The 27,165-nt window shown below is 39.6% G+C and overlaps 1 protein-coding gene across 3 annotated transcripts in view; it reads left to right on the top strand.

Moving 5' to 3' along the window:
• Positions 1–1,612: 1,612 nt before the first annotated feature.
• Positions 1,613–27,165, top strand: part of ca8 (carbonic anhydrase VIII) — a 166,791-nt gene continuing 141,238 nt past the window's right edge. The window contains exons 1-6 of one of the 3 annotated variants that reach the window (XM_062517258.1): positions 1,613–2,212; positions 3,023–3,214; positions 3,416–3,540; positions 8,685–8,780; positions 8,924–8,986; positions 22,160–22,208. In XM_062517258.1, coding sequence (XP_062373242.1) covers positions 2,140–2,212; positions 3,023–3,214; positions 3,416–3,540; positions 8,685–8,780; positions 8,924–8,986; positions 22,160–22,208 — 598 coding nt within the window. In that variant the 5' untranslated portion in view covers positions 1,613–2,139. The remainder of the gene's footprint in view (positions 2,213–3,022; positions 3,215–3,415; positions 3,541–8,684; positions 8,781–8,923; positions 8,987–22,159; positions 22,209–27,165) is intronic. The other 2 variants (XM_062517266.1, XM_062517252.1) reach the window with 2 other exon arrangements.

Raw genomic sequence — 27,165 nt, 5'->3', positions numbered from 1 at the left:
AATTCAGGGGCCTTAAATAGCCTCTTAATTCATCAAAGGTAAGGTTGATATCAGGAGGTTATAAGGGGTATAAATGCCTCAAAAGAGTCTTAAACCACCCCTTAGGTTCAGGGGTCTTAAATCACCCCTTAATTGATCAAAATTCAGGTCTGACTTAAGTGTTTTTTAAAGGGTGTAGGGGCCTTAAACACTCCTTAATCCACCCCTTAATGAATTCAGGGACATTAAATACCCCCTGAATTAGTCAATTTTATAAGTCCAATATAAGGGGGGGTTAAGGGATATAAGGACCTTAAAATATTCTTAAAATATCCCTTAATTCCTCCAATTAAGGTCTGACATAAGGAGTTTTTAAGGGGTATAAAGTCCTCTTAATTAAGTGAACAGTCCTTAAATCACCCCTTAATTCATTAAATGAAGGTATGTTTTCAGGGGTTTTATATTCTTAAATTACCCCTTAATTAAATTCATGGGTAAAATTCAGAAGAAACAGGCAAATTAAGGGACAAATTCAGCAAATTTTCTACTGAATTTGTTGTGATCTGTACTGAAAATGGCCAATTTCCTACTGAAAATGTTCAGTACCAAATTCAGGGGATTTTAAGTACCAAATTCAGGGGTTTTGTGCTGGTAGTGAATATAGGATGGTCTTCTCTGTATGAGAGGAGGGAAAGACATTGCCACCTATTTATCTACAAGGCATTACAAGGTAAATTACCTTCTTACCTTCACTTTTATTAAATTAGACAGAGCAGACATAGTATAAGGTCACAAAGTTGTATTACCCTAGAAACTCCTCGAGTGAGAACTGAGATTGGCAAATTAGCTTTTCAGTCTTTTGCACCAACCAAATGGAACCACTTGCCGGAGGTGTTGAGACTTAACAGACTTTTATCTACAGATAAATTCAAGGCTTTATTACATGATATGAGTCCTGTACAGCAGTGTGCTTGTTTTAACTGACTTGTTTTAATTATTATTTTATATGTTTTATTACTTTATTTATTTCATTCTGTTTATTTTGTAAGTAAGGCCGTTCCCCTTGGGGTTAATTTGTACTTGCTTATTGTTCTTATTTTATGTTTTTGATTATTTTATTGATTGCTTTTATACTCAGGGCATTGCTGCAAAAGAGTTTTCATGCTCAGTCAATTTTCTCTGAATAAATAAATAAATGAAAAAAAAACAAATGAGGTGGCCTGGCCATCTGCATAGGATTCTAATTGCTTAACCGCTCTATTGTGATGTCATCAGCCCAATGTTAAGTCTATGGAGAACATTTTAATCGTTTTTAAATTATATATTTTTAAAAAAGTTTCTAGGTTAAATGGTTCAAGCTGAATAGCAAAAATGAAATTGGTAAGCAGAATAATAATAAGAAGCCTAGGAAGAACAGTACAGTGCATTTTCATTTTCATGCACTGTAATAAATGGTGTAAAGGAAACAACTGGCACAAAGACCAGCTTATTTATCTCATTTTGGCTTGAGGTACTTACTGTTTTACAACCACACCTATTTCCTTTTCTGTGGGAGGAACCTCTAGTTTGACCTTCCAAATGCAACATCTTTTCCAAGCAATCCTGCTGGCTCCCTCAGTTGAAACTCAACTACCTCAGAAACCAAGGCTTATACTATCTGGCACATCTATTCCCAGGGCTACGGAGTGCTGTAAAGAGAGAGAGAGAGGAGAGAGAGAGAGAGAGAGAGAGAGAGAGAGAGAGAGTAAAAGGGAGAGGGAGACAAAGATGAAGTGGAACAGATTTTTTTGCACTTAGTTGGCACAGATCTTAAGTTTTACTGTGAACGAGAAGGAGTTTAGAGCCAGCAGTCGAAAGGAACAAAGTCAGCATAGACGCTGTAAAGGAAAAAAGAGCTTCAGAAAAGGAGATTCAGACATAAGACCTCTTTGGAATCCAGTTAAACTCTGCAGGTTTTTTAATTTAGTTGGTTTGTCCGGAGTGTTAGTCAGACCAGAGAGGAGTTACTTGTTGTGCATTAATCAGGTGTGTCCAAAGTCTGAGAATTGTTCTAAGTTGACATCATTTACATCTCAACAAAGAAGAAGGCAAACAAGAAAAGGGGGACACAGCATTTTATGGTGCAAGCATTCTTCGTAAAAACCTTAACATTCCTTTATAATGGCAGACTGTGTGATAGAAGACTCAGATTACTACCCAGGAAAGGATGACTTGGACTGGGGATATGAAGAGGGTAAGAATATTGCTATTTTGCACTTGATACTTTATTATCTCTAGTGAAGTATTTACATTTTTTTGTCCAGTCACTGATAGACAGAAATTAGTAGCATGATTTGTTGAACATTTTAGACAATTTGGCTGTCGGTTAGGCTATTTGTTTTGTATGGACCATTATGATGTTTTCTATGTACTGTAAGATTGTTTGTTACTGTAAAAAGGTTTTAATTTGGAGAGACCACACGGTGCTTTCTTGACTTCTGCTTATATTATAACCATGCTTAATGAGTTGCATGTTTTAATTCTCATAAATGTATGAATCATCCAAATACTGGCAAGCAGATGTGTCCTTCATTAAGAGATAAGGTAGAAAAAACAGGATGAACTTGACTTGTTTAACTTCCAATTGTTTGAAGAGCAGAAACAAAACATGTCTTAGCACAAATACAACAGTTTCTCTATTTAATTCAGGGTGCAGCAGTGTAGTTGTTAGACAAAAGAAAAGCGTGAGACGTGAGAAGGGAAGGAGAGAAATGGGAGAGGGAAAAATAGCACACTTCATGTCCTCAGTGAGTGTTATTCCTGCTGGGCCTCCACTAATGACACTGAAGCCCCAAAACACCAGCAGACCTCAATTAGTTTCCTCATGAAAAACATCAAAAGGAGCACAGTGTTAAAATGAAAAACACAGCTCTATTGGGAGGTGTAACATCCACATTCATATTAAAGATGTATTATTATCCTCATGGTAAAAATTAAGCTGTCCAATATCTGACATTAAAAGAATATAGAGATAATCAAAATGACTGGCTGATTATTCTTCCAGGTGTGGAGTGGGGGTTGTTGTTTCCTGAGGCCAACGGTGAGAACCAGTCACCTATAAACCTCAACTCTAGAGAAGCATGCTATGACCCCAGATTGCTAGAGGTGGGCCTCACACCAAACTATGTGGTGTGCCGAGACTGTGAAGTTATCAATGATGGACATACTGTGAGGATAATGCTGAAATCCAAATCAGGTAAAGATGCCTTACACATAGGAGAGGTATGAACATCTGTAGCCTATATTTTGTTTCAGTTTAAAAGTATCAAAGTTGGTAAGATTTAAGATATTTGTTATTTCTTGTAAACCACAACAAGAACGGTGTAATTTGTCATTGTGTTGTGGTCATTACTTCCTTCCCATCTTTATTCTTATGTCCTTGGGGTGCCAAACACAGTGGTGACCGGGGGGCCCCTTCCAAGTGACCATGAATATGAGCTACATGAGGTGCGTTTTCATTGGGGCAAAGAGAATCAACGTGGTTCAGAGCACACTGTCAACTTCAAGGCCTTTCCTATGGAGGTCAGTGTTATCTTAGAATAGTCTAAAAAATGTAAGTGATGTAGTCTATGCTATTGAGCGCTATACATAGATAGACTTAAGAAACTGTTTAGCTAATAGCCTAGCTTATTTTGCATACACTATGGGTTGTATTTGAAACGTATGCTACAAACAGGCTTTGGCACTGTGTGAACAGCCTGTGATATAATTGTTTTGTTGTTGTTGCTTTTTTTTAAGTGTCATGGAAATGGTACAGATTCTAAAGTATTAACTTACAGATTCAAATGTGCACGGACCCAGCCATGTTTATGCTTTGTGCAGGCTGTTCGGCTGTTAGCCGAAACGCGTCCGTCTTGTTCATGCTTTGTAGTTAAATAAAGTAACAAGATTATATTCGAGAGTGCGTTTATTTTGCTTTAAACTAGTTTTTCTTTTTACGCACCCAAAGACTTCATAAAACTCGGAGTTTGAGCGCATCTGCCTTTCTTATCTATGTTTGTGCAGGATCACGTGCAGGGCATTAATTTTGTCTAGAAATTAAATTAGTTTTAATTTATGCTCAACAGAGTTGTTAGCCTACCATCATCCACAAAGGACTATTTCATTATGCTCAACTTACACTTGGTATTTTCATGTACAAAATGTATTCTGGCTAATAATAGCCTACTCATCTTGAAGATAACTTAGGGATAGGGGAGATGTGTTGTCCTGTGTTCATGAGAATCTAATCTGTTTCCTTCTCAAAACCCTCAAAGAGCACACCTGTCTTTTGCACCTGCTGTGCAGCAGAAGCCTACTGTCCTCTACAGAGACACCTAGGACAAATAAGTAGCTCTTATCTGCCAAATGTTAGTTGTCATGGTAGGGAGAGCTTAGAGTGTTTTTAACAATGAATAAAATCAATCTGCACCTGTGCAACTGAGACATTCAGTGTTTGCTAATCAAACAAGGGCTATTATATACCCAGTGTAATGCAGTCCATAAACATCCCTCTCGGGCCAAAATCCATTGATTGCTTTCCTTGTCCTTATTGTTTGGTCTTTTTCCTTTCAGTGGACAGTTTAAGGTTGACACACAGTGTTGGCTGAGACAGAATCAAAAATACTCATAATGAGGTAGTTTCCACAAGGAATAATCGTCATATAGCACCACTTCATGATCATTCAATATTTCTGCCTACAAGTAAATAAATATTTCCAAGATGTTAATATAATTTTACATTTGTCTGAAACTATGAAAAGTGTGTTAGCTCGATCAAGCAATAGGCCTATTCTGTCAAAAGTTTCTTGAATATCGGAATAAATTCTTGCTACTCAACATTTGAGGACGGCATCTCGTCATACTCATGGTTCCCGTCCCCAGTTACCGTGGTTACCATGGCTGAAACATCATACAGACGGCATCTCGTCATACTCATGGTTCCCGCACTGCAAAAAATGGCTTGTCTAATAAAGTCTAACCAAGTGTTTTAATCTTATATCAAGGCAAAAAAACTCATTTGTATTGTTTTCAGTACGAAAACACTTACCTAGGGCTTTCTTTTGATATAATTTCACTTAATTTAAGAAAAAATTGTCTTATTTTAAGTCAATTCTTCCTGAAAATAAGAAAAAATGATCTGCCAGTGCAGTAAGTAAATTTGTCGTAAAACAAGCAAATTTATCTGCCAGTGCAGTAAGTCAATTTATCTTGATAAGACTCCTTAAAATAAGTCAAAGTCTCCTTAAATTAAGTGAAATTATCTTTTGAGAGAGCACTAGGTAAGTATATTCATACTTAAAACAATACAAAATAGATTATTTACCTTAATATAAGATAATTACACTTGGTTAGATTTCATTTTTTGCAGTGCGCCCCCAGTTACCGTGGTTACCATGGCTGAAACATCCCCGTGGGGGAAAACATTCGTTTCCACTGCATGCAATCTAATGAAGGTGGACGGTGTGAGTACAGAAAACACCTTTAAAAAAATTAAATATTTTAACAAAGATCAATAAACAGCTAAACCACGTTTGGACTGATAGTTATCTCTGTATCACCGAGGTTAAGAGTAACATTAAGTTCCCTCATTTTGCTAATTCCAGTTAAATAGCCAGAACTGTCTCGAGTACACCCATTGTAGAACTGGGGCCGGTTTCACTAAGATAGACTGTGACTATAACTTAGACTAAGGGTATAGTCAGACTTAGCATAGACGTCTAAATAATAGTGTTGTACAAAGCAGTTAAGACACCGACTATCCTAAGTAGGACTAGATGCAAAGAATTGTGGGTAATCTAGGTACTTTAAGACTCTTTTCAAAACAAAAAACATGGCCGACCGAGTGGACACTAACCACGTAGCTTTTACTCACTCAGAGAACCTGTGCATTTTGGAGGAGTTTAACACGTATAAAGACTTTTTGTGTCATGCATAGTGGCCAGTGTGGTTATCGTTATTGGCTAACATAACGGATAAATATTTTGCTCCCGTCTTGTCCTACCCATGTTCTATCTCACTTCACCGTAAGAGGCATTGTAACGTTAGCTGGCTAGCTGGCTAGGAAGCTAAGTTACTTTCACCATGCAAGTTACCAGTCCGCATGCTCTTTTAATGTGTGCATTACACGTTTAAGGTCGTTTACATTTTATTCGTAGGCAGGAACATACATTGTTGCCTTAATCTAGCCAGCTTAGTTTAAAGCAGACGCTGTAGGACTGAAGCCCTGCTAGCCTGCTTATTTCAAATGGATAAGCTAACGTAATTTAGCACCTTTTCTGTTGTTACAATGGTGATATAGCACTTAAGACCCATGTTAGCCTGGGGGTGAGGTGTCTATTTTTTTAAGTCTAAAATTAGATAGTCTTAACTTTTGCGAAACTGGCTTACTTGCATTAGACTGGTCTATAAAGAAACGTAAGACCTATCTTAACCCATAGACCAGTCTAAACTACCTTAGTGAAACCGGCCCCTGGTGTCAATGGCCGGACTGAGTAGCTCGGTTTAGCAAGCTCCTTATGGCATAACACCACATACACATAAGTTGCATCTAAATGTATTCTCACATTAATGTACATTTCCTACAATGTCCGTGGGAATAGTTTTAATACGTAATGTGTACTTTGGTTATGTTAAACTGATGATATTAAAGTTAGCTAGTTAGCAACCTAATGAAGCTACCATCGAATATTAGCTTCCAGCTAAGCTTGTCATCAAAATTGGGAAACTGAGAGTGAGTTAAGTTGTTAGCATACACTGGACAGTTAGGTAAACACAATTCCTTCACATCATTGTGTTCAGAAACAAGCAGAGCTGCATTTGAAAGTAAAACGAATATAAAGTGTAACTGTTAGCGAGTTCGCCCATTCACTTTCACTGTGCGATGTTAGCATGTTTTCCCCCACAGAGGGGGCGGCAACCATAGATATATGGGCGGCAACCTTCTAACCGTCTGTATCTATTGACCCATCCCACGTGACGTCAGAGCAAAAGTAAGTGCCATTTTGGACATGGACTACCAGTAGTCTACCACGGCTAACACGCGGAAACAATTAAAAGGATAATCGAAAGGAATAGAACAACAGCGTCCTTTGGTAGCCTCAAAGTAACAATAAAGTTATCAACACATATCTTTGACATGTAATTTGCGAAACTCAACATCAGGCCCATTCTAGTGCTGCATGGATTTGCTGATGGCCTTGTCCACTGGCTCATATTCAGTGAGGTGGCGTTTTATGCAAGCATTGAGGCTTTAATCGTCTGCTTCGTGAGCGCAAGTTTGTCTTTATATTTTTTAATATGTGATAGAGATTTCTGGCATGCGTGTTTGCGTTTGCAAGATCAATCGCATGTCCGCGGGCAAAGCTTTCGAGAGCGAACACAATTTGACTAAATTAAGCTCTCGTCTGAACTGAATAGTAGACTAGTACGAATACGTATTTATTTGTTTGTTGTTTGTTTTTTTGATGGGGGGGGGGGGGTTATATATTTTGCACCATGCATAGAAACACAACATACTCTAACCATACTCATACTCATGTTTATTATTTAACAACATACTCTAACCTACAGACCATGTAAAACACATAACAGACTGGACGAGGGTCATTGGTAACTGCAACACACACGCACTGTCTCTCTCTCTCCCTCCCTCACACATCTCCACACAAAGAAAGAATGTCCACAAAACAGTCCTGTATTTACAATAATAGTGATTGTCGGACAAGATAGGGCCTTGGCTCCCGGGAGAAAACGCCGCTGGTTGATACTAACTTGTTTCAGTGTGCGACATGCAGTTCGTTAAATGTGAATGTAAACAAACCTTAGCTGTAATAAGATGGCGACCACCGGCTCCAGGGACGATCCCTCTGCTCACCCTGTAAATGCCCTACATCGCTGGACAGTGAAGGTGTTTTCTGCATTTTATTTTACTCGTTTTTCTTTTTCGTTTTTCATTTACGTTTTCTCGTCCATTGCATTCAAACTTCAGTCCACTACATGTCCAAAATGGCAGCCGCTCTTACTAAGGTCACGTGAGTGGGAAGGGTCAATAGTTTGTGGATATGGCAGCTGTAGGTTACACTGATGGGGAGTAAATCAGTAAGCCTACATGTTCCTGATTTTGCAATCTGCCTAGTGAGTGTGAAGTCATGGTTCTGTTCATACACTACATTGCCAAAAGTATTGGATCACCTGCTTTGGCTCGCACATGAGCTTAAGTGACATCCCATTCTAAATCTATAGGGTTTAATATGACGTTAGTCCACTCTTTGCAGCTACTTCCTGTTCCAACATGACTGTGCAACAGTGCACAAAGCAAGATCCACAAAGACACGAATGAGAGTTTGGTGTGGATGAACTTGACTGGCCTACACAGAGTCCTGACCTCAACCCAACAGAACACCTTTGGGATGAATGAGAGTGGAGACTGAGAGCCTGTCACCTCGTCCAACATCAGTATATGACCTGACAAATGTATTGCGCTTGTATTGTATACGCTTCTGGAAGAATTGTCAGAAATTCCCTTAAACACTCCTTGTGGAAAGCCTTTCCAGAAGAGTTGAAGTTGTTATAGCTGCAAAGGGTGGACCAACGTCATTTTAAATCCTATGGATTAAGATAGTATATGGTGCTAGAACATTTTATCACCATTGTATAATAATGTGTAATAACTTGTGTTGTTTCAGCTGCATCTTATCCACTGGAATTCAACACTCTTCAACAGTGTAGAAGAGGCTCTTGGGAAGAAAAATGGTGTTCTCATTATTGCGCTATTTGTGCAGGTACTGTATAGCACAGTCAATCAAACCACAGTATGCACTAATTAATGTATCAGCAATAATTTCTGCAATATTTCACCTATAACATTTTTTTTTCCCCCAATGCTATGTTGATGGATGACTTTGACTTAAATCTGAATCAAAAGATAGGGAAAGAACATATTGGGCTGAAAGCCATTACTGAGGTCCTTCAAGATCTACAGTATAAGGTGAGTCACTGATTTTATTTTATTTTCCTGTGATTTATTGGATTAGTGAAAGAAACAGGACAACACTGAACGTTATTTTTATAGCAAAGGGGACACGGCTGATACAGATTAAATTCAGCACACATGCTGGAAAGGCAGAAGGTGCAGCAAGGAGATGGTCGAGGAATGATAGACACACTCTTTAGTCAGGGGGCCTATGTGTCTAATTTGGGGGCTCGTGGGAATCGCAAACTATTATCTTTGTTCTATGGGCTCTTTAGAGTCCATTTTTTCTTGAAGGTTTTAGTGACCCTAATTAAAGGTCAAATTCTGAAAATGTCAAATGAGGTGTTTTGCCCATAAACCTCACATTTCTGGTATTGTAGCACAGGAGTTGGTGCGAAAGAGCAAAGACATTCTAAAAGGTTGTGTGCAAAAGTGGACTACATAAATACAACATTTTTAGGCTGATGAGTGATCTCTTTAAAGGAACACTTCACCATTTTTTCATATTAAACTAAGTTATTCGCTTAATTAAAGGGTAACTGCACCCTAAAATGTGTTTTTTCAGCTGTTGATTGATTGAAAATACTCATAAGTGGTAAACTATACTATTATTACCAGGGTTAATATTGACAAAAATCGTGTTTCTCTACAAAAGTAACATTTCGTATGATTTTGGTTATGGTTATGGTTATTTAGCAGACGCCTTCGTCCAAAGCGACATACAAATAAATAACAATACAAATTAAATAACAGTGAACAATTACAAAATAGGGAGAATAGCAATATTATCAATAAAACAATCATTTAAGCACTAACCTAATGAGAAATAAAACAATGAAATGAGAATAGCAATCAAATAAGTCACTCAGTTAATTATATAATAACAATAACTATAGCATGGTATGGCTAAATTTAAGGACAATGGCAGAATAAATGTCAAATTCTAACAATGGACAAATTATAACAAAACAATACTATTATACAAACCATAACACATAACAAACGCTCAAAAGACTAAGTGCATATTAAACAAATATGCCTTAAGACCCCTCTTAAAAGATCCAAAACTGTTGCTGGAACAGAGAGCACTGGGCAACTCATTCCACCAACACGGAACCACTGAAGAATAGGATCTACAGTTTGACCTAGCATGTATGGTTTGTCGACATAACAGACGCTCCTCAGAAGATCGCAATGGGTTGTTGGGAATGTACATCTTGATCAAAGAACTGAAGTAGCTAGGAGCAGATCCAGTCAGTGTCCTATAGGCCAGAGTGAGAGATTTAAATTTAATTCTGGCTACTATAGGGAGCCAGTGGAGAGTAACTAGGAGAGGGGTTACATGTGTCCTCTTTGGCTGATTGAAAACCAGTCGTGCTGCAGCATTCTGAATCAACTGTAGTGGTCTTAATACGCAAGCAGATTTTGTATTGGAGATATTGCTCTCCGCGCCCTCTACAGGTTGAAACATACCATGGCATGTTGGTCCAAAATAACACCTGCTGCCCTGATTAGCCTACCTGTGATAAGCCATGCACTCATTCCCAGATTGACACAAAATCACCATGGTTGATTGGCTGCAGCAGGGCTGCACCAAAGATCCTTAAGGCGTAGCAAGATACGTCGTCGTAGTTCATGTCTATGGGTGCAAAACGGGGATCACTTCCTCTGCATAAAGAGGCGCGTCATTGCATGTCAGATGTATTCATGGGTTTCATCAGGTCCCTTTCCACAGGTGTACGAAATCAAGCACTCGATTATCAATGCTTGATGATGTTCCAAAATAATCTTGCTGCTCTTTCAAGCCCGCTACATTTATTAGTTCTAATATGGAAGTAACACAAACAAAGCATACATTTCAAGGAATTGAATAAAAACATCAATGGAATAATGGAAATATGTCGCTGCTCTCATTAAGTTACCCCAGCGCCATCTGATCGTCGTTAGCACAAATCAGGATTTGGTTCAGCTGGCTGGCTAATGTGTTGTCAAGGTAGAGCGTACGTAGCAACCGGCCAACATAAGCAGAATAAACAAGAGGGGCACACCTGATATAAAGTCGATTTTCTCCAGACGGGAATGCTCAAAAATGCTAAAAAGGTACCTGAAGTGGTCAGAAGGGGTTGAGGGTCATGAAACCGTGCCCAAAATTCACATTCCTAACTCTAGAGAATGGAGATTTTAGCATATAGTTGAAATTCTGATCTATGTCCATAGACTTCAATGGAACAGTTGCTGCCTCTGCTCTGCAAAAAGGGGGATTTTGACCCCCCCCTCTTGCGATTCGGGTTCCAGGAAGTGGCTTCTCATGAAGTATCTTGCTCCGCCCCTTAATGATCTTTGGCTGCACTCCCTTCCAAATTTCAGAGCGCCCTGCCCATTTTGAAAGCCTTTTTCAGAAATGTGAAGTGGGTGGAGTTATGGGGTGAAGTTACACTTTAAAGCCTACCTTACATTGACAGACTTTGCAAAGATTTGGAAAAGATTTTTGAAAGACTTCAGTCTCAGACCCTCTCACATCTAAAGACAATTCATTGAGTTTTTAGTCACTGTCTAGTCACAGGCCAGTCTCAGATTAGGATTTTGCAAAGACTGTGGGTCACTATTTACAAGACTGCTGCTAGATTCCTTCAAATTATTTCCATCGTGCACTAGGCTACACGTCATCATCAACAGGAACTCACATGATAGCCTACTCATATCAAAGTATTTTTTTTCGCGTTTCTGCAGCATTGTTTGATGTGTGACATCACTAACAGATATAGAGTTGTTCTGTCACGTAGAATAGCCGTCTAATAAATGATAAGAAATGAAATAACAAATAATCATATAGGCTACAGCTGTCGCCTATTTTTCCCCTTCCTTCTTCGTGTTCGACCCATGTCACTATTGGTTTTTAATGTTCACGTCACTATTTGCATGAGCCACGACTGAAAAGACTTCCGATAATATCAAACATGTTTGATATTGTCGTAACGGCAAAACTAGAAAAAGACTGACTCCGACGGAGTCGCTCCGCTAAGATTGGCACCTTACACTAAACGATTTAGATGACGGGAGCGCGCCGAGATTCTAGTACAACTCCCAAGATTTCTCCCAATTTTGGAAATTTAGTCGCCGACTGCTAAAACAGACCAAAATCGTGCAATGTAAGCCAGCCTTAAGACGAGTTGATACTACCTCTCACGTTTCAATGCGTGCACTCACTGGCTCTGGCGCGGGGCGCAACTTTGATAGCACTTAGCTAGCCCAATGCATTCATTAGGATCCAAACAGAGATGAAGTTAGAAGTGACCAAACACCTCCATGTTTTCCCTAGTCACGAGTAGTCACACGACCAAGTATGGTGAGACAAAATAAAACGTGGTGCATTTCTAAGCAGGTAAAAGGGATAACTACGGTAAGCGTTACTTGAGAATGGCCATTTCACTCACGCTTTGCCTGATTCACGTTCGGCGTGAAATGTATTACAGCTGCATTACAACTTACCGCCACTAGGTGGCAGTACAGTCCGCTGTAGCATTGCTGCTGTGTGATTGATACTGTAGCCCAGTTCTACTCATTCAATAGGCGGCCAGGAAGCAACCTCTAGTGGCCCAGCCCATATAGTATATTTCGGAAATGCCAACAGAAATCCCTAGCAGTCACCTACAGACTGCAACACTACAACTCTTTTATTGTTTTGTTTTTTCGGGTGTTTGTCAATTCAGTCTGGCACTCTGAAAATGTTCGCAAGGCTCTGCACTTCGAAAAAGACGAGCATGAACTAACAAACTATTTGTCATAGTTCAAAATTGCCATTAAAGGGATAGTTCGGGTTTTAAGACACGAAGTTATATGGGTTCCCTGTCAGCAACGTTGTGCATCAGCACTGACTTAGGCTACCCCGCAACAGCGTCCTGTGAGCCGAGATCCAGCCGGTTTTTGATGCTGAAGAAAGTAGTCCGGCAAGTTTCTGGGGTCACGAAAGTAAAGTGTTTTTCTTCTCAAAGCCATATGCGTTCAAAAGAGTGATATATTTGCACCACAAAAACGTTGTCCAGGAAAAATTCAAACCTCGTTATCACTTACTTATTTTTCGCGATTCCTATCACTGCGCGCTACTGACAGCTGGACAACGTTTTTGTGGTGCAAATATATCACTCTGTTGAACGTAGGCTATATGGTTTTGAGAAGAAAAACACTTTACTTTCGTGACCCCAGAAACTTGCCGGACTAGGCTACTTTCTTCAGCATCAAAAACTATCAAAAACCGGCTGGATCTCGGCTCACAGGACGCTGTCGGGGGGTAAGTCAGTGCTGATGCACAACGTTGCTGACAGGGAACCCATATAACTTTGTGTCTTAAAACCCGAACTATCCCTTTAACACAAGCAGCAGATTGAAATAACACTTTATGTTTCATTCGAGAGTTTGACTGCGTCTCTATAATAGTTCCGTAATCTGACGTAGGCTATTTCCTCATGAATGTAATTCTGTAATTTCTCTTTGGATAGCTATCTATCTATCCAAGGGCGTCAGTTTAGTTTTCAGGGGACAAAAACGCTATTTTACAGCTTGGTTTGATAAATGCTGGGGACATACATTTTATATGATCTTAACGATGTTGAGGACTTGTTGCGTTTCTGACTCTGCTGCGCCGTTGCCGCCAGAACCAGTTTTAAACGCACGCCTAGGCTTAGGTTACTTTATCAGCTTCGTACTTAAATTGCTCATTCCGAGGAGAATGAAGGCTAGTTCGCTGGCTTCTATCATGTCCTCAGGACTCGGCTCGCGCAAAAAAAAACGAAACCAGAGCCAGAGTGATGCTGAAACCGGTCTGTGTCCTAGTTCATTCTAACTCCACGAAAATTACCACCGCTGGTTAGTTTGCTTTACTTTGTGGAGTAATCCATATGGATTGGTGAATATGTAGGCTTTAGACCTACTTTCTCGGGGGGCAGAGACATTTTTCAAGGTGGTGTAGGCCCTGAAATACAGTAGCCAAAGCATAAATATTTTAATCGTAGTTGGGCTATTCGAAATTGCACTCTGATCAGCGGAGGACGGGAGCAGTGAATATAAATAGCCTAGGCTATTGGTCGTTTATTGAAGAACAGTAGCCTACCATGCCTTACTATTATCTTTGACATTTCATGTGCATGGTTTTGAATATTTTAACAGTTGCCAAAAAATATAAGGGATTCAGTCAGTCGAGTATAGGCTATTTGATATTCGCGGCATAGGCCTACACTTGAAACGCACGATCAAAACGTGTTGTTTCTGCGTAGACAGACCCTCGGCTACACTTGACATGCAGTTGTGTTCTGTTCTCAGAGCATATGCTTTCTCTGTCTATGATCTGCAGCTTTTTTCACAAACTGCTGACCTCCTCGACACTCGACAGAAAATTCGGCCACTGAGCAGCGAAGTTGCCGATGCCATGCGTGCTTCTCAAGTCTGATAATTTGCAGCACGATCGAATGGTATTATGGAATCATGAACTGAAAGAAAAATAAACTAGCTAAAGGTTTCTCCAATCAGGAAATACATCTTAATTTACATTTAAATTATTTAATTTAAATAGCCTAGGCTACTTAATTTAAATACTTCTTAATTTAATCCCACTGTCAACTCAAATTGGTGAGGGTTCTGTTACATCTGCGATCAAGTGATTTGAAACATAGAAAATATTATAACGATTAGTCTAGTCTAGTCTTTGACTTGAGTCGTTTTCCAAGCATCTGCCGTGCCGACTGAGGCATTCCATTCAAATAGTAGCCTATACACAAAGCGAGCCATCAAGTGTTGGAAGCTAACTGTACCATCCCCCCTCTGTGAGCTGACTGTACCCCCCCCCCCGAGCAGTTTCACACATCATTAGCAATCTTATGTTGAGTGTGCGTCTGCAACAGGGAGCTTTTTCGGCTTTCGGAAACAGCAGCGTCATTTTTTTGCCGGGGACCGGGTAGGCTACATCCCAGCTAACAATTTCTGGTTAGGAGAACGTTTTTAGAACGTTTTTTTCCTGGTTAGGAAAACGTTGCCTGAAAGTTGCGAAAGTTGCCACAAGGTTCCCCAGGAAAGTTTTCTTGACGAAAATACTACGTTTTTTTCTGGTTGTTTATTTTGGTTAGCAGAACGTTCTCCTACCCTTTAGGGAACTTTACAATATTTGGTTGCATTAACGTTCCCCTAACCTCCCAGCAACAAAGTGTAAAGGGGGAAAAAATATGTAGAATTATTATCGTGACATCCAGGCATGGCTCGCTGCCTGCGACGACAGCCTATCTGTTACCTGGGAGAGCGAACGTCTCTAGTGACTACGGCAATGACTATAGCATGTATGAATTTTCACTTACCATTAGCTGCTTGCTGATCTGCGACGAATACGGCCCGTTAACATGATAATGAGTCAGCTAAGTATTTAAATGCGGTTAGGTCTAATACTTTCTTGTCTACGGTGTCTTTTCCTATAATAAACGATTAGTCAGATCAAAACATAAGCAGAGCAGGCGCTAGCCTAACACACTGTTCCAACATTCAAAACTGGCTGTTTTTATTGCATCGTATGCCATTAAAAGTCCTCGGTTCAGAATTATGATGGATTTTGGTTTATTTTGTTTTAAATTGGGACTGGGAATTGTGGGATAGGCTGAGTGAACAGCACAGTAACATAGGCTATAACTTAGACTACGTGTTAATATAAAACAATTCTCCCCCGGGAACATTGTGCTGTTTAAGATGCAGTCTCAACGTTTGAGAAAGAATTCATTGGAGTCCTCATCATCATATTTTCATAACAAATAAAGCTTTAAAAACATGAATGCATTTCAGGTGCCACTCTAATCGATTATGGATTAATCCAAAACTATTCGTCAGATTAGTTAGCATGAAATCGTTGTGTGCCTGCCTGGGACTATGGCTAGCTAGCTCTTCCACCCGGTTTACCCTGTAGGCTACAGTGTTTTTAAAAAGCCTGTTGGACTTAATGGAACAAGTGCATGGAGAACGATGTGAAGAATGTGATCGATACCATACAGCCAGCCTACGTGAGTAACTTTATCTCTGTGTTATCCAAATGTCTTAAAGTTAGCGAGGTTGAGTCTGCTAAAACACCAACACCCCAGAACTCACGGACCCGAGATGGAAGTTTCTAGCTTCTCGCGCTGGCCCCTTTAGCTGACGGGCTGGCTTTGGTCGGCCGAATATCAATCCAACAGAGGGGGGAAGAATAGAATAGGGCTATATGTCGATTTTGCAACAAATTATTCCGACTTTGCAGTGTGGCTGCTGGCCGTGTTCAATTGGAAACTCATAGAAACTCTGGGGCGATTTTCATCAATCAACCCCACGCACATAACCAGAGAATACCGATATGGTTATACAAATAAGATACCTAAAAACAACTAAGTAGCAACGTTGTGTGAAAAGAGAAATGCAACCAGAATATAACGTTTTTTTCTTTAGTTGTAATAACGTTCGGGAAACTTTGATAACCTGGAGCTAATGTTCTCTCCAGGGTATTAGAAGGTTACTGATAAACTAACCACAGGAGAACCAGCGGCTAACGTTATTTGCTTGCTGGGATTCAACCAGAATATAACGTTTTTTTCTTTAGTTGTAAAAACGTTAGGGGAACGTTATTTGTTTTGACAACCTGGAGATAACGTTCTCTAAACGTTATTAGTAGGTTGCTGAAAAACGAACCATAGGGGAACCAAAAGCTAACGTTAGTGAAAGTTAGCAGAACGTTAATTGTTTGCTGGGATGTCTCCACCACTTTTTTTTATGACGAACGATTTTGTCCCTACCACTTTTTAAATGTTTATCAATTCATCAAAAAAAGTTGGTGCCCACTGCCCAGGGCTACAGATAAACCTATTGTGATCGACAATGCCAACGCATGGACCGAAATAGCCGAAACAATGTGTTGTCATACCTGCAACAATGTAGGCCTTTTCCAAAAACAATTTCAGTTACTTTAACTGGAAGTGAAAGCTAGGGGTATTTAAGTATCTTTGCCTCGGTCTTGTCTTGGTCTTACTGTCTTGGTCTTGCCGTCTCTGGTCGACATAGTGGTCGGGAGATTTGCAACAAATTACAAACAACAAATTTCTGGCGTAGGGGCCTACCGAGGTGTTTGCGGAAAGAAAAACAAATCAGGTTCGCGGATAGAACTCGGTCAGATTAGCGCGATAAGGCATTGAACATTTTGACATTTTTGACAATAAAATACATGTAAAATATTTCCCTCACATCCGTCTTCCTATGTGCAGAAATGTGTTAAACTAGCCTACTATACTGGTGTTGTCCTCTTTGTCTTTTGTGTAATGCTGCAACCTCCCTGTCTCCGAGACAAATTTCTCCCTGGTGGAGACTAATAAAGAAATCTAATCTAATCTAATCTAATCTATTGACAACAAAATACGTGCGTTTAAGTTATAGGCTATTGTGTCAGCGCAACGATGCAATATAGGCCTACATTTTTAAAAAGTTGTCCATCCACCGTTGATGCAATCATTTTTCTGCATAAGAACATAGCCCAAACTTTCATAGGTAGATTATACCAATAGATCTCATGTTGCAGTTAAGTAGCCTATAGTTAAGGTAGCCTACTGTTTTCGATGAAAAAGGCAAGAGCTGATTTTCATGTCAATAACCCTCATTTGCGCTATGTTGATGTTAGGCTACACGCGTTGATAAGAATTTCATTTAGATAGGTCCACAGGACCTGTTGTGTTTTGTTCTGTTAGTTTGGCCATTTGTTTCTGAATGCCTTCCTACAGTTGCTTAATTACTAAATCAGGCTTTCCACACAAACAAACGTATTGTCATAGCCTAAGTATGAGAAATCATCAAGAGAATGACATTTTAACTGTATGTGTGTGCGGATTTTTCTGTCCGAGCCCAAGATATCTGAATCGACCCTCTGACTGATCGCATGCCTGATTTTAAAAATCGCTCATCCACTCGTCATCGCTCATGAGCATCCAAGCTATCTTATTGTACACGGCATCTCACCAGAATTCTTGAAATTGTCCATTACCCATGCAAACATTTATTTAGTAGCCTATTTACAAACTCTCTGTGTTTATTTTCAATTTCTCTCGTTTCTCTGCGTTTCTCTCAATAGCCAACTAGGGCGACAAAGGGAAGGAAATATGATTTGACATTTAAGCTGACAGTTGTCAAATTTGCCGAACAAAATATAGGAGAAGACAAAACAAAGACAAAACATATGTGGCTTTCAACTTGTATTGATTGAAAATAGGCCTAATGTTACGATTTTCAAACCTGTCAATATTCAATAGGCTTACACTGCAATGCAGTGATATATGAGATGCATCCCCTAAAAAAGTCAAGTAGAATGGCAAACAACCGGATTCATGAGGTCATTATCCTTTTGAAATAAATTAAGCCACCGTTAATGCCACTGGGCAAACGTGTTTCTTAGCGTCTTGAAACTTTCTTCTGTGAACTGAAAGTCCGATCAAATTTCATTCAAAGGCAGTCCATAATTCAAATGAAATTGTTTTCTAACGAAAAAGTCCCAACTTTTATAATAGGCCCAAATAATAGAATATTTATAGGCAAGATGTTTGTAGTGCTTCGGAAAATGGGACATTTTATATTTAATCAAAACCGTTCAGTTCGTAATTCATTCTCCCTCCTTCGCATTCGGTTTGGAAAGAAACAGCATAAGAGAGCATAAACCATAGTCTCTCCAGTAGGCCTATCTTATTTTACAGATTTGACAACAGCCAGCTTACATTTCAAATAAACATAGCCTAGAGGTTTGTTGTGCGTCGGAAAATGGGACATTTTATTTTTAAATTGTTTCCCGCATTTAGAATCAAGAATAACATTCGTGAACCATTTTGTTTTGTTGCCAGCATAAAAACAAGCGTACCATCGGCCTATCCACACATTTGAAATAAAATGTATGAATTGACCCAAAAACAAGAACACAGTTCTGCTTAGGACATAGGCTTATGCTTTTAGTGGTTAGGCCTACCTCATGAAACCATTAGTGACAGCAAAACAAACCTAAACGAAACAGCCAGATGCCTCTTCATAAAATAGGCTAACAGAAGACACCTTCATAAACAATAACAAGTTTTGTCGTGAGACTAGGCTATTAAAAGCAGAAAAGATGTTCAGCTTGCTTCGGGATTGAATTCAATTTGGGACTGTTTGGCTAGTGGTAAATGCCGAAATTCCTAACCCTGCTCACAAGTGCCACCTGGTGGTTGTTTGGGACATTGCAGCTTCACTTGGGAAAAATAAATAAAATACACGTGATTCACGTGTGATTCTCATGAGAATCCGTACCTTTCCGGAAATGTTAATAAAGTGTTGTTAAAGCGTTGCCAGCTGCAGCTGCGACATTTCCGGAAAGGTACTGACTCGATTAAATGTATTCTGGACTCTCTATCCGACCACATAAAGACGTGGGGATACTTCGGTTTGGCTTTAGGGACCCTCTACTCACTACCACGTAAGTGTAGTGTTGTTTTGGAACAGTATAAGAGGTATAAAAATAGCGTTTTTGTAGCGGCGAAAGACATGCCCGCGTCACTTCCAGGCTAACGAGTTTTGGCTAAAAACGGTGAGCTCGAACTTTCTCAAAATACATCCGAATGACATGATTTTGGTGTCAACTCAAGGTATGTACTCCCAATAGTCCGAAAAATTGATCTAAAGTGCATTTCACTCCAGATTATCCCGTTAAGCATTCTGTTACTTGAAACAAGAAGATGATTTGTTTAGTGCTATCCTATTGCATGGAGAAAAAATATATAGGGTAAAGCATTACCTAGAGCAAACTAAAAAAAAGACTTGATAAAACCTTGATGTCACGAATGGCAAATTTCTATGTGACCCATCTATTAGACCAGTTACAGCAAGTCACAGGGTGGCTAACGTCACAAAGTCTGTGCACGTATGATGGAAAGTAAACAGAATTTTGTTCAGTCCCCTCCCATTGAGAACGGAGTCTGTTTGTCCATTTCTTTTACTGTCTATGGTATTTCCCCGTAAAATATCCCATATATTGAAATTGTGAAACAGAACTTGAAGGCAACCTTAGAGTGATGTTGGTCTTTTTAACTGTGGTTATTGTGAGAGCAGGATTTGACAAGCCTGACGAGCCAGACACCCACATCAAGATAAGATAGGGTCAGGGAACTCACCATAACAGGGCTCAATCGGAGGGGTGGGTTAAATGGTTGTCTTTTTTTTATTATTAGGTTTGCTCTTGGTAATGCTTTACCCTATCATACAGTTGGCTACCATTGGCTACATAGCTTTTTCACTGATCTTGCTAATGACTCTCCGTCATGGTTTTCGTGCAGGCTGGACTGAGCTTCTTATCCAAACAATACGGTTATCTTCTAACTGTGCGACGTTGAACATTAGCTTCCCTTCAACGGACTTGCTAACTATACTTCGTTACGGGAAAACAACATTATGTACGAGAAAGTGAAGAATTGGTTTTGCCTTCTACTCCTTATGTAGAAAATACAGATGGTACAACGACGACACAGGACACATGTTACATGAAGTTTTGGGATTTTTTATAATCCTGAATGAATGGGCATCCTATGGGGTTAGCCAAGGGTTCATATCAGCAGCTCCATAGGTGCTTCTATTTGCCTGCCCCCTTGGAAAATACTAAAATGGGGAAAACCTCTAAAATATGCGAGAGGTGGACAGCTATGATCTAATCACGTCATGACCTGTCTCCTGTTCTGAAGCACATTCAGGAACCATTTAAGTTTCAGTAATGCAGAACATTGTCTGCCTAGCAATGATATTTCAAACATATAAAGTATCTGACTACCAACTACCAAATATCATCAACTTTTTGAATCTAAACAACAGCAAAACTGAAATCCTCCTACTAGGACCCAATGGAAACTCCAACCAAAATATGCACATAGACACCCTGAGACCCTATGTAAAGTCCTCTGTAAAGAGCCTGGGTGTGATCTTGGACGGAGATCTTACATTTGACGAACAGGTCAAATCAGTAACCAAAATTAGTTTCTTCCAATTAAGAAACTTATCCAAAATCAAGCCTTTCCTGTCTTTTTTAGACTTTGAAAAAGTAATCCATGCCTTCATAACAACTAGACTGGATTACTGTAACTCCCTATATGTTGGTATCAGCCAGGCCTCACTATCCCGCCTACAACTGGTTCAGAATGCAGCAGCTCGCCTTTTAACTGGTACACGTAAACGAGAGCACATCACTCCTATCTTAGCCTCCCTTCACTGGCTCCCTGTTCACCAGGATTCATTTTAAAATTTTGCTAACTACTTTCAAATGTTTGAATGGCAAAGCCCCCAACTATCTGTCTGAACTACTACATAAATACTCCTCTGCCAGAAGTCTTAGATCTTCTGATCTATTTTTGCTGACTGTTCCCGAAACTAAATTCAAATGTAGAGGAGACCGTGCCTTTGCTGCTATTGCCCCCAAACTCTGGAACAATCTCCCCCACCACATTAGACTAGCACCTTCTCTAAACACTTTCAAATCCCATATCAAAGCCCATCTCTACTCCTTAGCTTTTAACTCAGTTTAAGCCCCCCCCCCCCTCACCACTTCACCCTAGATTTTAGATGCTTAACTTCTTTACTCTGTTTATCTATCTTTATTGCTTTGTTTTTATGAGGGGGGGGGGGGGGGGGGGTTCTATACTTTATTTTACTATTAATATTTACTTACATATTATTCTCACTGTATCTACTCTACCATCATTTTGCATTGCTATTTTGGTTTCATTATTATTATTATTATTACTTACTAATCTTTACTATGTTTCTTTAAAGTTATTTTATAATTATTTTACTTTATTTTTATTTTATTTTATTTTACAGCACGTTGGTCAACTGTGGTTGTTTTTTAAATGTGCTATAAATAAATTGACATTGACATCTAATCTGAAAATGAAGCCATATTATGAAATGTAAAACTTATATTATAAACAGGACAGTCGAGCTATTCTTTGTGCTGCCGTGCTTACCTCCAATCATGATGAAGACCTTTATTATTCACTTTTAGCAGCACCTGGATGAGGTGAAGTCCAGGCTAGTTGTTCAGTTTAGATTCTGAGGACATTTAATATGAAGTGGGACTAATGTGTAATTAATATTAATATGATCTATTTTGTATTTACACCATTCTTTTTGTCTGCACAGGGGAAGACGAAGATAATACCATGTTTTAATCCAAACACATTGCTCCCAGGTACTTCCATTTTTTTAAAAAAATATTACAGTGAACCATACTGGCATACAGTGTGTTGTGTTATTGTGTTGCACATTGTGCATGAAAGACGTACTATGGCGGGAATTCTCCCATTCATGTAAATAGTGTGTAAGCTTTTTTTACGCGCTTCAGTTACATGCATTCTTCCATTCCCGCTTCTGTCACACCCACATAGCGCGCAAGTTCAAAAGCGGCCTTATGAAAGGGCCTCCGTAATTTAGGTTCATTGACCTTCTGAATGCCATTTAAATCCAGAAAGAACACAAACCAGTCTTTGATTTTGAATACAGTAAAAAAGTAAATAGAATAAAAAAGTAGTTACACGCTTTTTAGACTTGCACACCCTTACCCACACGGGAGAATTCATCCCAAGACAAATCACTACAACCACCAGGATGAAAAATAAATGAGGATTGGCGAATATTGTCAGACCGGGAGGACAATTTTGCTGCATGTGAAGTACACACTGGTTCTTGAAAACTAGGGCAAATGTGACGTTCCACGGCAAAACCAGTCGCTTGTTGCAACAGGCGTTTCTGAGAAAAATGGCCATTTATGTCACTTGTGCTAAAAGCGTGGATTTTTTTTGTAAGTGTTTTGAAACAGTGGGAGGTCTACACTGTACGGCCGTGAATACATTTCGCCGAAAAACTGACCTTTTCTAGTCTAAAAACGTGAGTTTGTTGAGGTGAGAAAGTTAGAGGAAGCAGGAAGTTAGAGGCGTCTCGTTTTTGCCCCTCTGTTCCAATACTTACGGTAAATGCACTCATTGACAACCACCAAGCCATCCGCGTGCTGTGTCGTTGATATAAGTACCGTAAATCTTGGAATAGCGGCGACCTTACAAAGCGTTCGTGAGTGTTGAGCTGATGGTTAACTTCAGAGGCAGATTTCTCCGTTTTTCTCTTGGCATGACAGGATGAACTCAACTACTTTAAATGTTTATATTTCAGTAATATGACGTTCAATTCATTAGATATAGGTATCGTTTTGAAGGTTGATTATGCCCCTTCCTGAAAACGTAATAACTTTGATTTTGAAAATTTGGACAATGTGACTGATTTCGCCGTGGAAGGTCACAAATGTCATACAGTACTCCTCTGTTACTTAAACATATGTGTCAATGATGTAACATGCAGATTTCTGTGTCCGAGTCCATTACTTTGGTTTGAAATAAATTAATCGAATTTGAATTTGAAATGATTCATAACCAGCATCATTTTATTCTATAAAACCTGTACAATTTGACCATATTTACTGTTTGTCATACATATTATATATATTTTGTTTTGTCATCTCAAACCCTCAAAATGTCAGGTGTCACAACTGTCTGAGCAAATTAGAACTCTTTGAGAAGTAACTAGATGTACCGCAAAGCGATACACAATATGACCGCCGCTCAGTCCTGCTCATTCTCTCCGCAAATATCAATCACGCTTTTGTTTCCATCGCCTACTCCATCCCCTATTGCAACTTTTCTGTATGTAAATGAGTGTGTGCATGTGTGCGCTTGCTTTTGTGTATGAGTGCTTCTCTGTCTATGAGTGTGTGTGTGTGTCTGCTTGTGTGTGTTTTATGTGTCTCTGTGTATATGTTCACTGTGTTCTCTGCCGTCACTGTCACTCCAATATCAGATCACACACACACACGCAGGCACACACTCACACATGCGCGCGAGTGCACACACACACACATACGCAGGCACACATTCACACACAAGCACACATATACACACACACGCCAGGGCTCCAGACTAACTTTTTGCATTGGTTGCACTGGTGCGCCTAGCTTTTTTTTTTAGCAATTAAAATCATATTTGAAAAAAAAAAAAAAAAAAAAAGTCCTAGTTACAAAATCTAATTTTTGGCCATTTAACTCCTCTGTTGCGCAACGTCCACATACGTGGACAGTTGCTTTTTAGGGTCTACAAACTCTATTTTACATCCGATTTAATTTCTGAAAACATAGAGTTGTTCAACACACTCTCCTGTACAGCATAATATTTTTTTTACATGATTTTGCCCTCTTGAGTACTAGCTTTTTACAGATATGCCTGGAGCATTCAGCATATGGCCATTACTGTCACTCATGTTGAATTGATGATGTCATCAAGCAGTCAATATTCCAAATATAAGATTATACATATTGTTAATATATTGCCAAGGACCTACTAAAACTGCCCTGAAGTGGATTGGTGTATATCAACATGATAAATAAGTAGAAAACAGAGTTAAAGTTACTGTCCACGCATGTGGACGTTGCGCATGAAAGGGATAGGCCTATATATTATATATATATATATATATATATATATATATACATATATATATATATATAAAAAATGCTTTATATATTCTACACACTGATTTCTGATATTCATGACATTCATGACTATTCATATTACAACCATAGACCTAAAACGCCTCTTTAATTCAGCTGTCGGCTTGAAGCCTCAAAATATTGTAAACAAAGTAGCATAGCGTTAGTTGGCTAGCTTATTATAATCGACTGGTTGGACTGTTCAGTTTCCCCACGTGTGTGTAAGTTTCAAGGTAGGCTAATACTTTTTCTCCTTGGGACAGGCCCTTTTGAGTCTTGGAGTTGGAAAACATTGAGATGATCAGCCAACTTGAATGCAAGAGTTTTAATAAAATTTGTGCAGTATGCTATGATGCTAACCGGATTTCATTAGCTAGTCGTCTTCTATGCGTCATTGATTTCACGATTGTGAATGTGCATGTCGAGGGGCGCCGCGGGTGTCCATTGAGCGCGCACGAGAGAGAGAGGGAGAGCGAGAGAAAGCGGGCCTAGGAGAGGGGGTTTACTTCTATACAGTTTGGTAAAGTTCCACGCATAGTCTACAATGAAAATTTGTGACAGAAATGTATGATTTCACCCGAGCAGCGTCAGGTGCACCAGTGCGACCTAGAATTTTTTTCAGGCGCACTCTTAAAAATTTTGGGCGCATATGCGACCAAATTGGTCGCACTCTGGAGCCCTGCACGCACACATCTATGGTTATGGTTATTTAGCAGACGCCTTTGTCCAAAGCGACATACAAATAAATAACAATACAAATTAAATTAACAGTGAACAATTACAAAATAGGGAGAATAGTAATATTATCAGTAGAACAATAATTTTAAGCACTAACCTAATGAGAAATAAAACAGTGAAATGAGAATAGCAATCAAATAAGTCACTCAGTTAATTATATATAATAATAAAACTAAAGCATGGTATGGCTAAATTTGAGGACAATAGCAAAATTCTATCAATGGACAAATTATAACAAAACAATACTATTATACAAACCATAACACATCACAAACTCAAAGGACTAAGTGCATATTAAACAAATATGTCTTAAGACCCCTCTTAAAAGATCCAAAGCTGTTGTTGGAACGGAGAGCACTGGGCAGCTCATTCCACCAACACGGAACCACTGAAGAATAGGATCTACAATTTGACCTAGCATGTATGGTTGGTCGACATAACAGACGCTCCTCAGAAGATCGCAATGGGCGGTTGGGAATGTACATCGTGATTAAAGAACTGAAGTAGCTGGGAGCAGATCCAGTCAGTGTCCTATAGGCCAGAGTGAGAGATGTAGGGCGTATTCACACCAGGAAGGTCCGTTAGTTCGCTTCCGGTCGAGACGCTGACAAGATGGCAGCATGAGGAACCAGCTCCCGAATAATTAAATGCAGTATGCGTCCTTAAGCGGAGAATTATGACTGAGTAATTCATTATTACATGAAAAGGGCGATAATGGCAACCAAGGCAAAAAAAGACAAGACAAAATTACGTCCAGCAACGATACAAAACAGTAGGCCTAGCTCTCCGAGTACCAACATGGCTGAGGCCGAGGCTAATCAACATACCGACACCACTAGCATGATTCTGCAAGAATTGCGAGATTTTCGCCGGGATAATAAGACACAACTAGAAGACATAAAAGAGGAAATAACCAAAACGAACAATAGACTGGACGAGGCAGAGGAAAGAATTGGTAAAGCTGAGGACAGAATTCAAAATACAGAAGACATAATCTTAGAAATTATACAACTCCAATAGCAGATGGAAGCTAAAATTACTGATCAAGAGAGCCGATCAAGACGAGAGAATATACGCATTTATGGGATACCAGAGGAAGCCGAGAATGAATTCCCGTCTATGATTGAGTTTATTGAAAAGTTGCTTGGTGACAATCTGGACATTAGGGACACCACAAGCCTTCAAATCGAGAGGGCACACCGGGCGCTTGGAATTAAACCACCTTCTACTGCTCCACCGAGATCCATTCTGGTGAAGTTCGCTAGTTATAGAGTAAAAGAAACTACTCTGCGCAATACATGGCAAAAGAAGGGGTTGACCTGGCAAGGCCATAAAGTGAACGTGGATAACGACTACCCGCCACGCATAATCCAAAAGAGGAAAGAATATGCCGAGGTCAGGAGAATTTTGAAGGACAGAGGCATCAAATTCCACACGATGTTCCCGGCCAGACTGCAAGTAAAGTATACGGATGGATCCAAGATCTACGAGACCGTTGAGGAGGCGACGCGCGACATGCACGAGAGGGGCTTCCCGGTCGAGATTATCAAACCTCCTGGGACACTGATGGAGCGACTACGACAGCTGACCTGGCAGAAGAAACCGCGACGAGCGACTGGCAGAACTCCCACATACAGGGCGAAACTACAAGCATTTAGAAGGGAGTCCTCTCCCGCAAACACGGACGGTGGTACTAGTCAGTAACGAGATTATCTATTTCGCTGGAACGGTGAGTTGTGTTTGATTAATAGACTGCTGATAAACATGCAAGGACGTTTACTTAATTGGTTGCCTAATGACTGTTGAATTTAAATAATGATTCGGGCCAACCTTGGAAACTGGACCCTTTTTGCTCTGCCACACACGAGGGCCCTCCTTC

Source organism: Sardina pilchardus, chromosome 2 (assembly GCF_963854185.1).
Source record: "Sardina pilchardus chromosome 2, fSarPil1.1, whole genome shotgun sequence".
In the NCBI taxonomy this organism is placed as follows: domain Eukaryota; kingdom Metazoa; phylum Chordata; class Actinopteri; order Clupeiformes; family Clupeidae; genus Sardina; species Sardina pilchardus.
The sequence above is the reverse complement of the archived record's forward strand: the minus strand, read 5'-3'. Positions and strand labels throughout refer to the sequence as shown.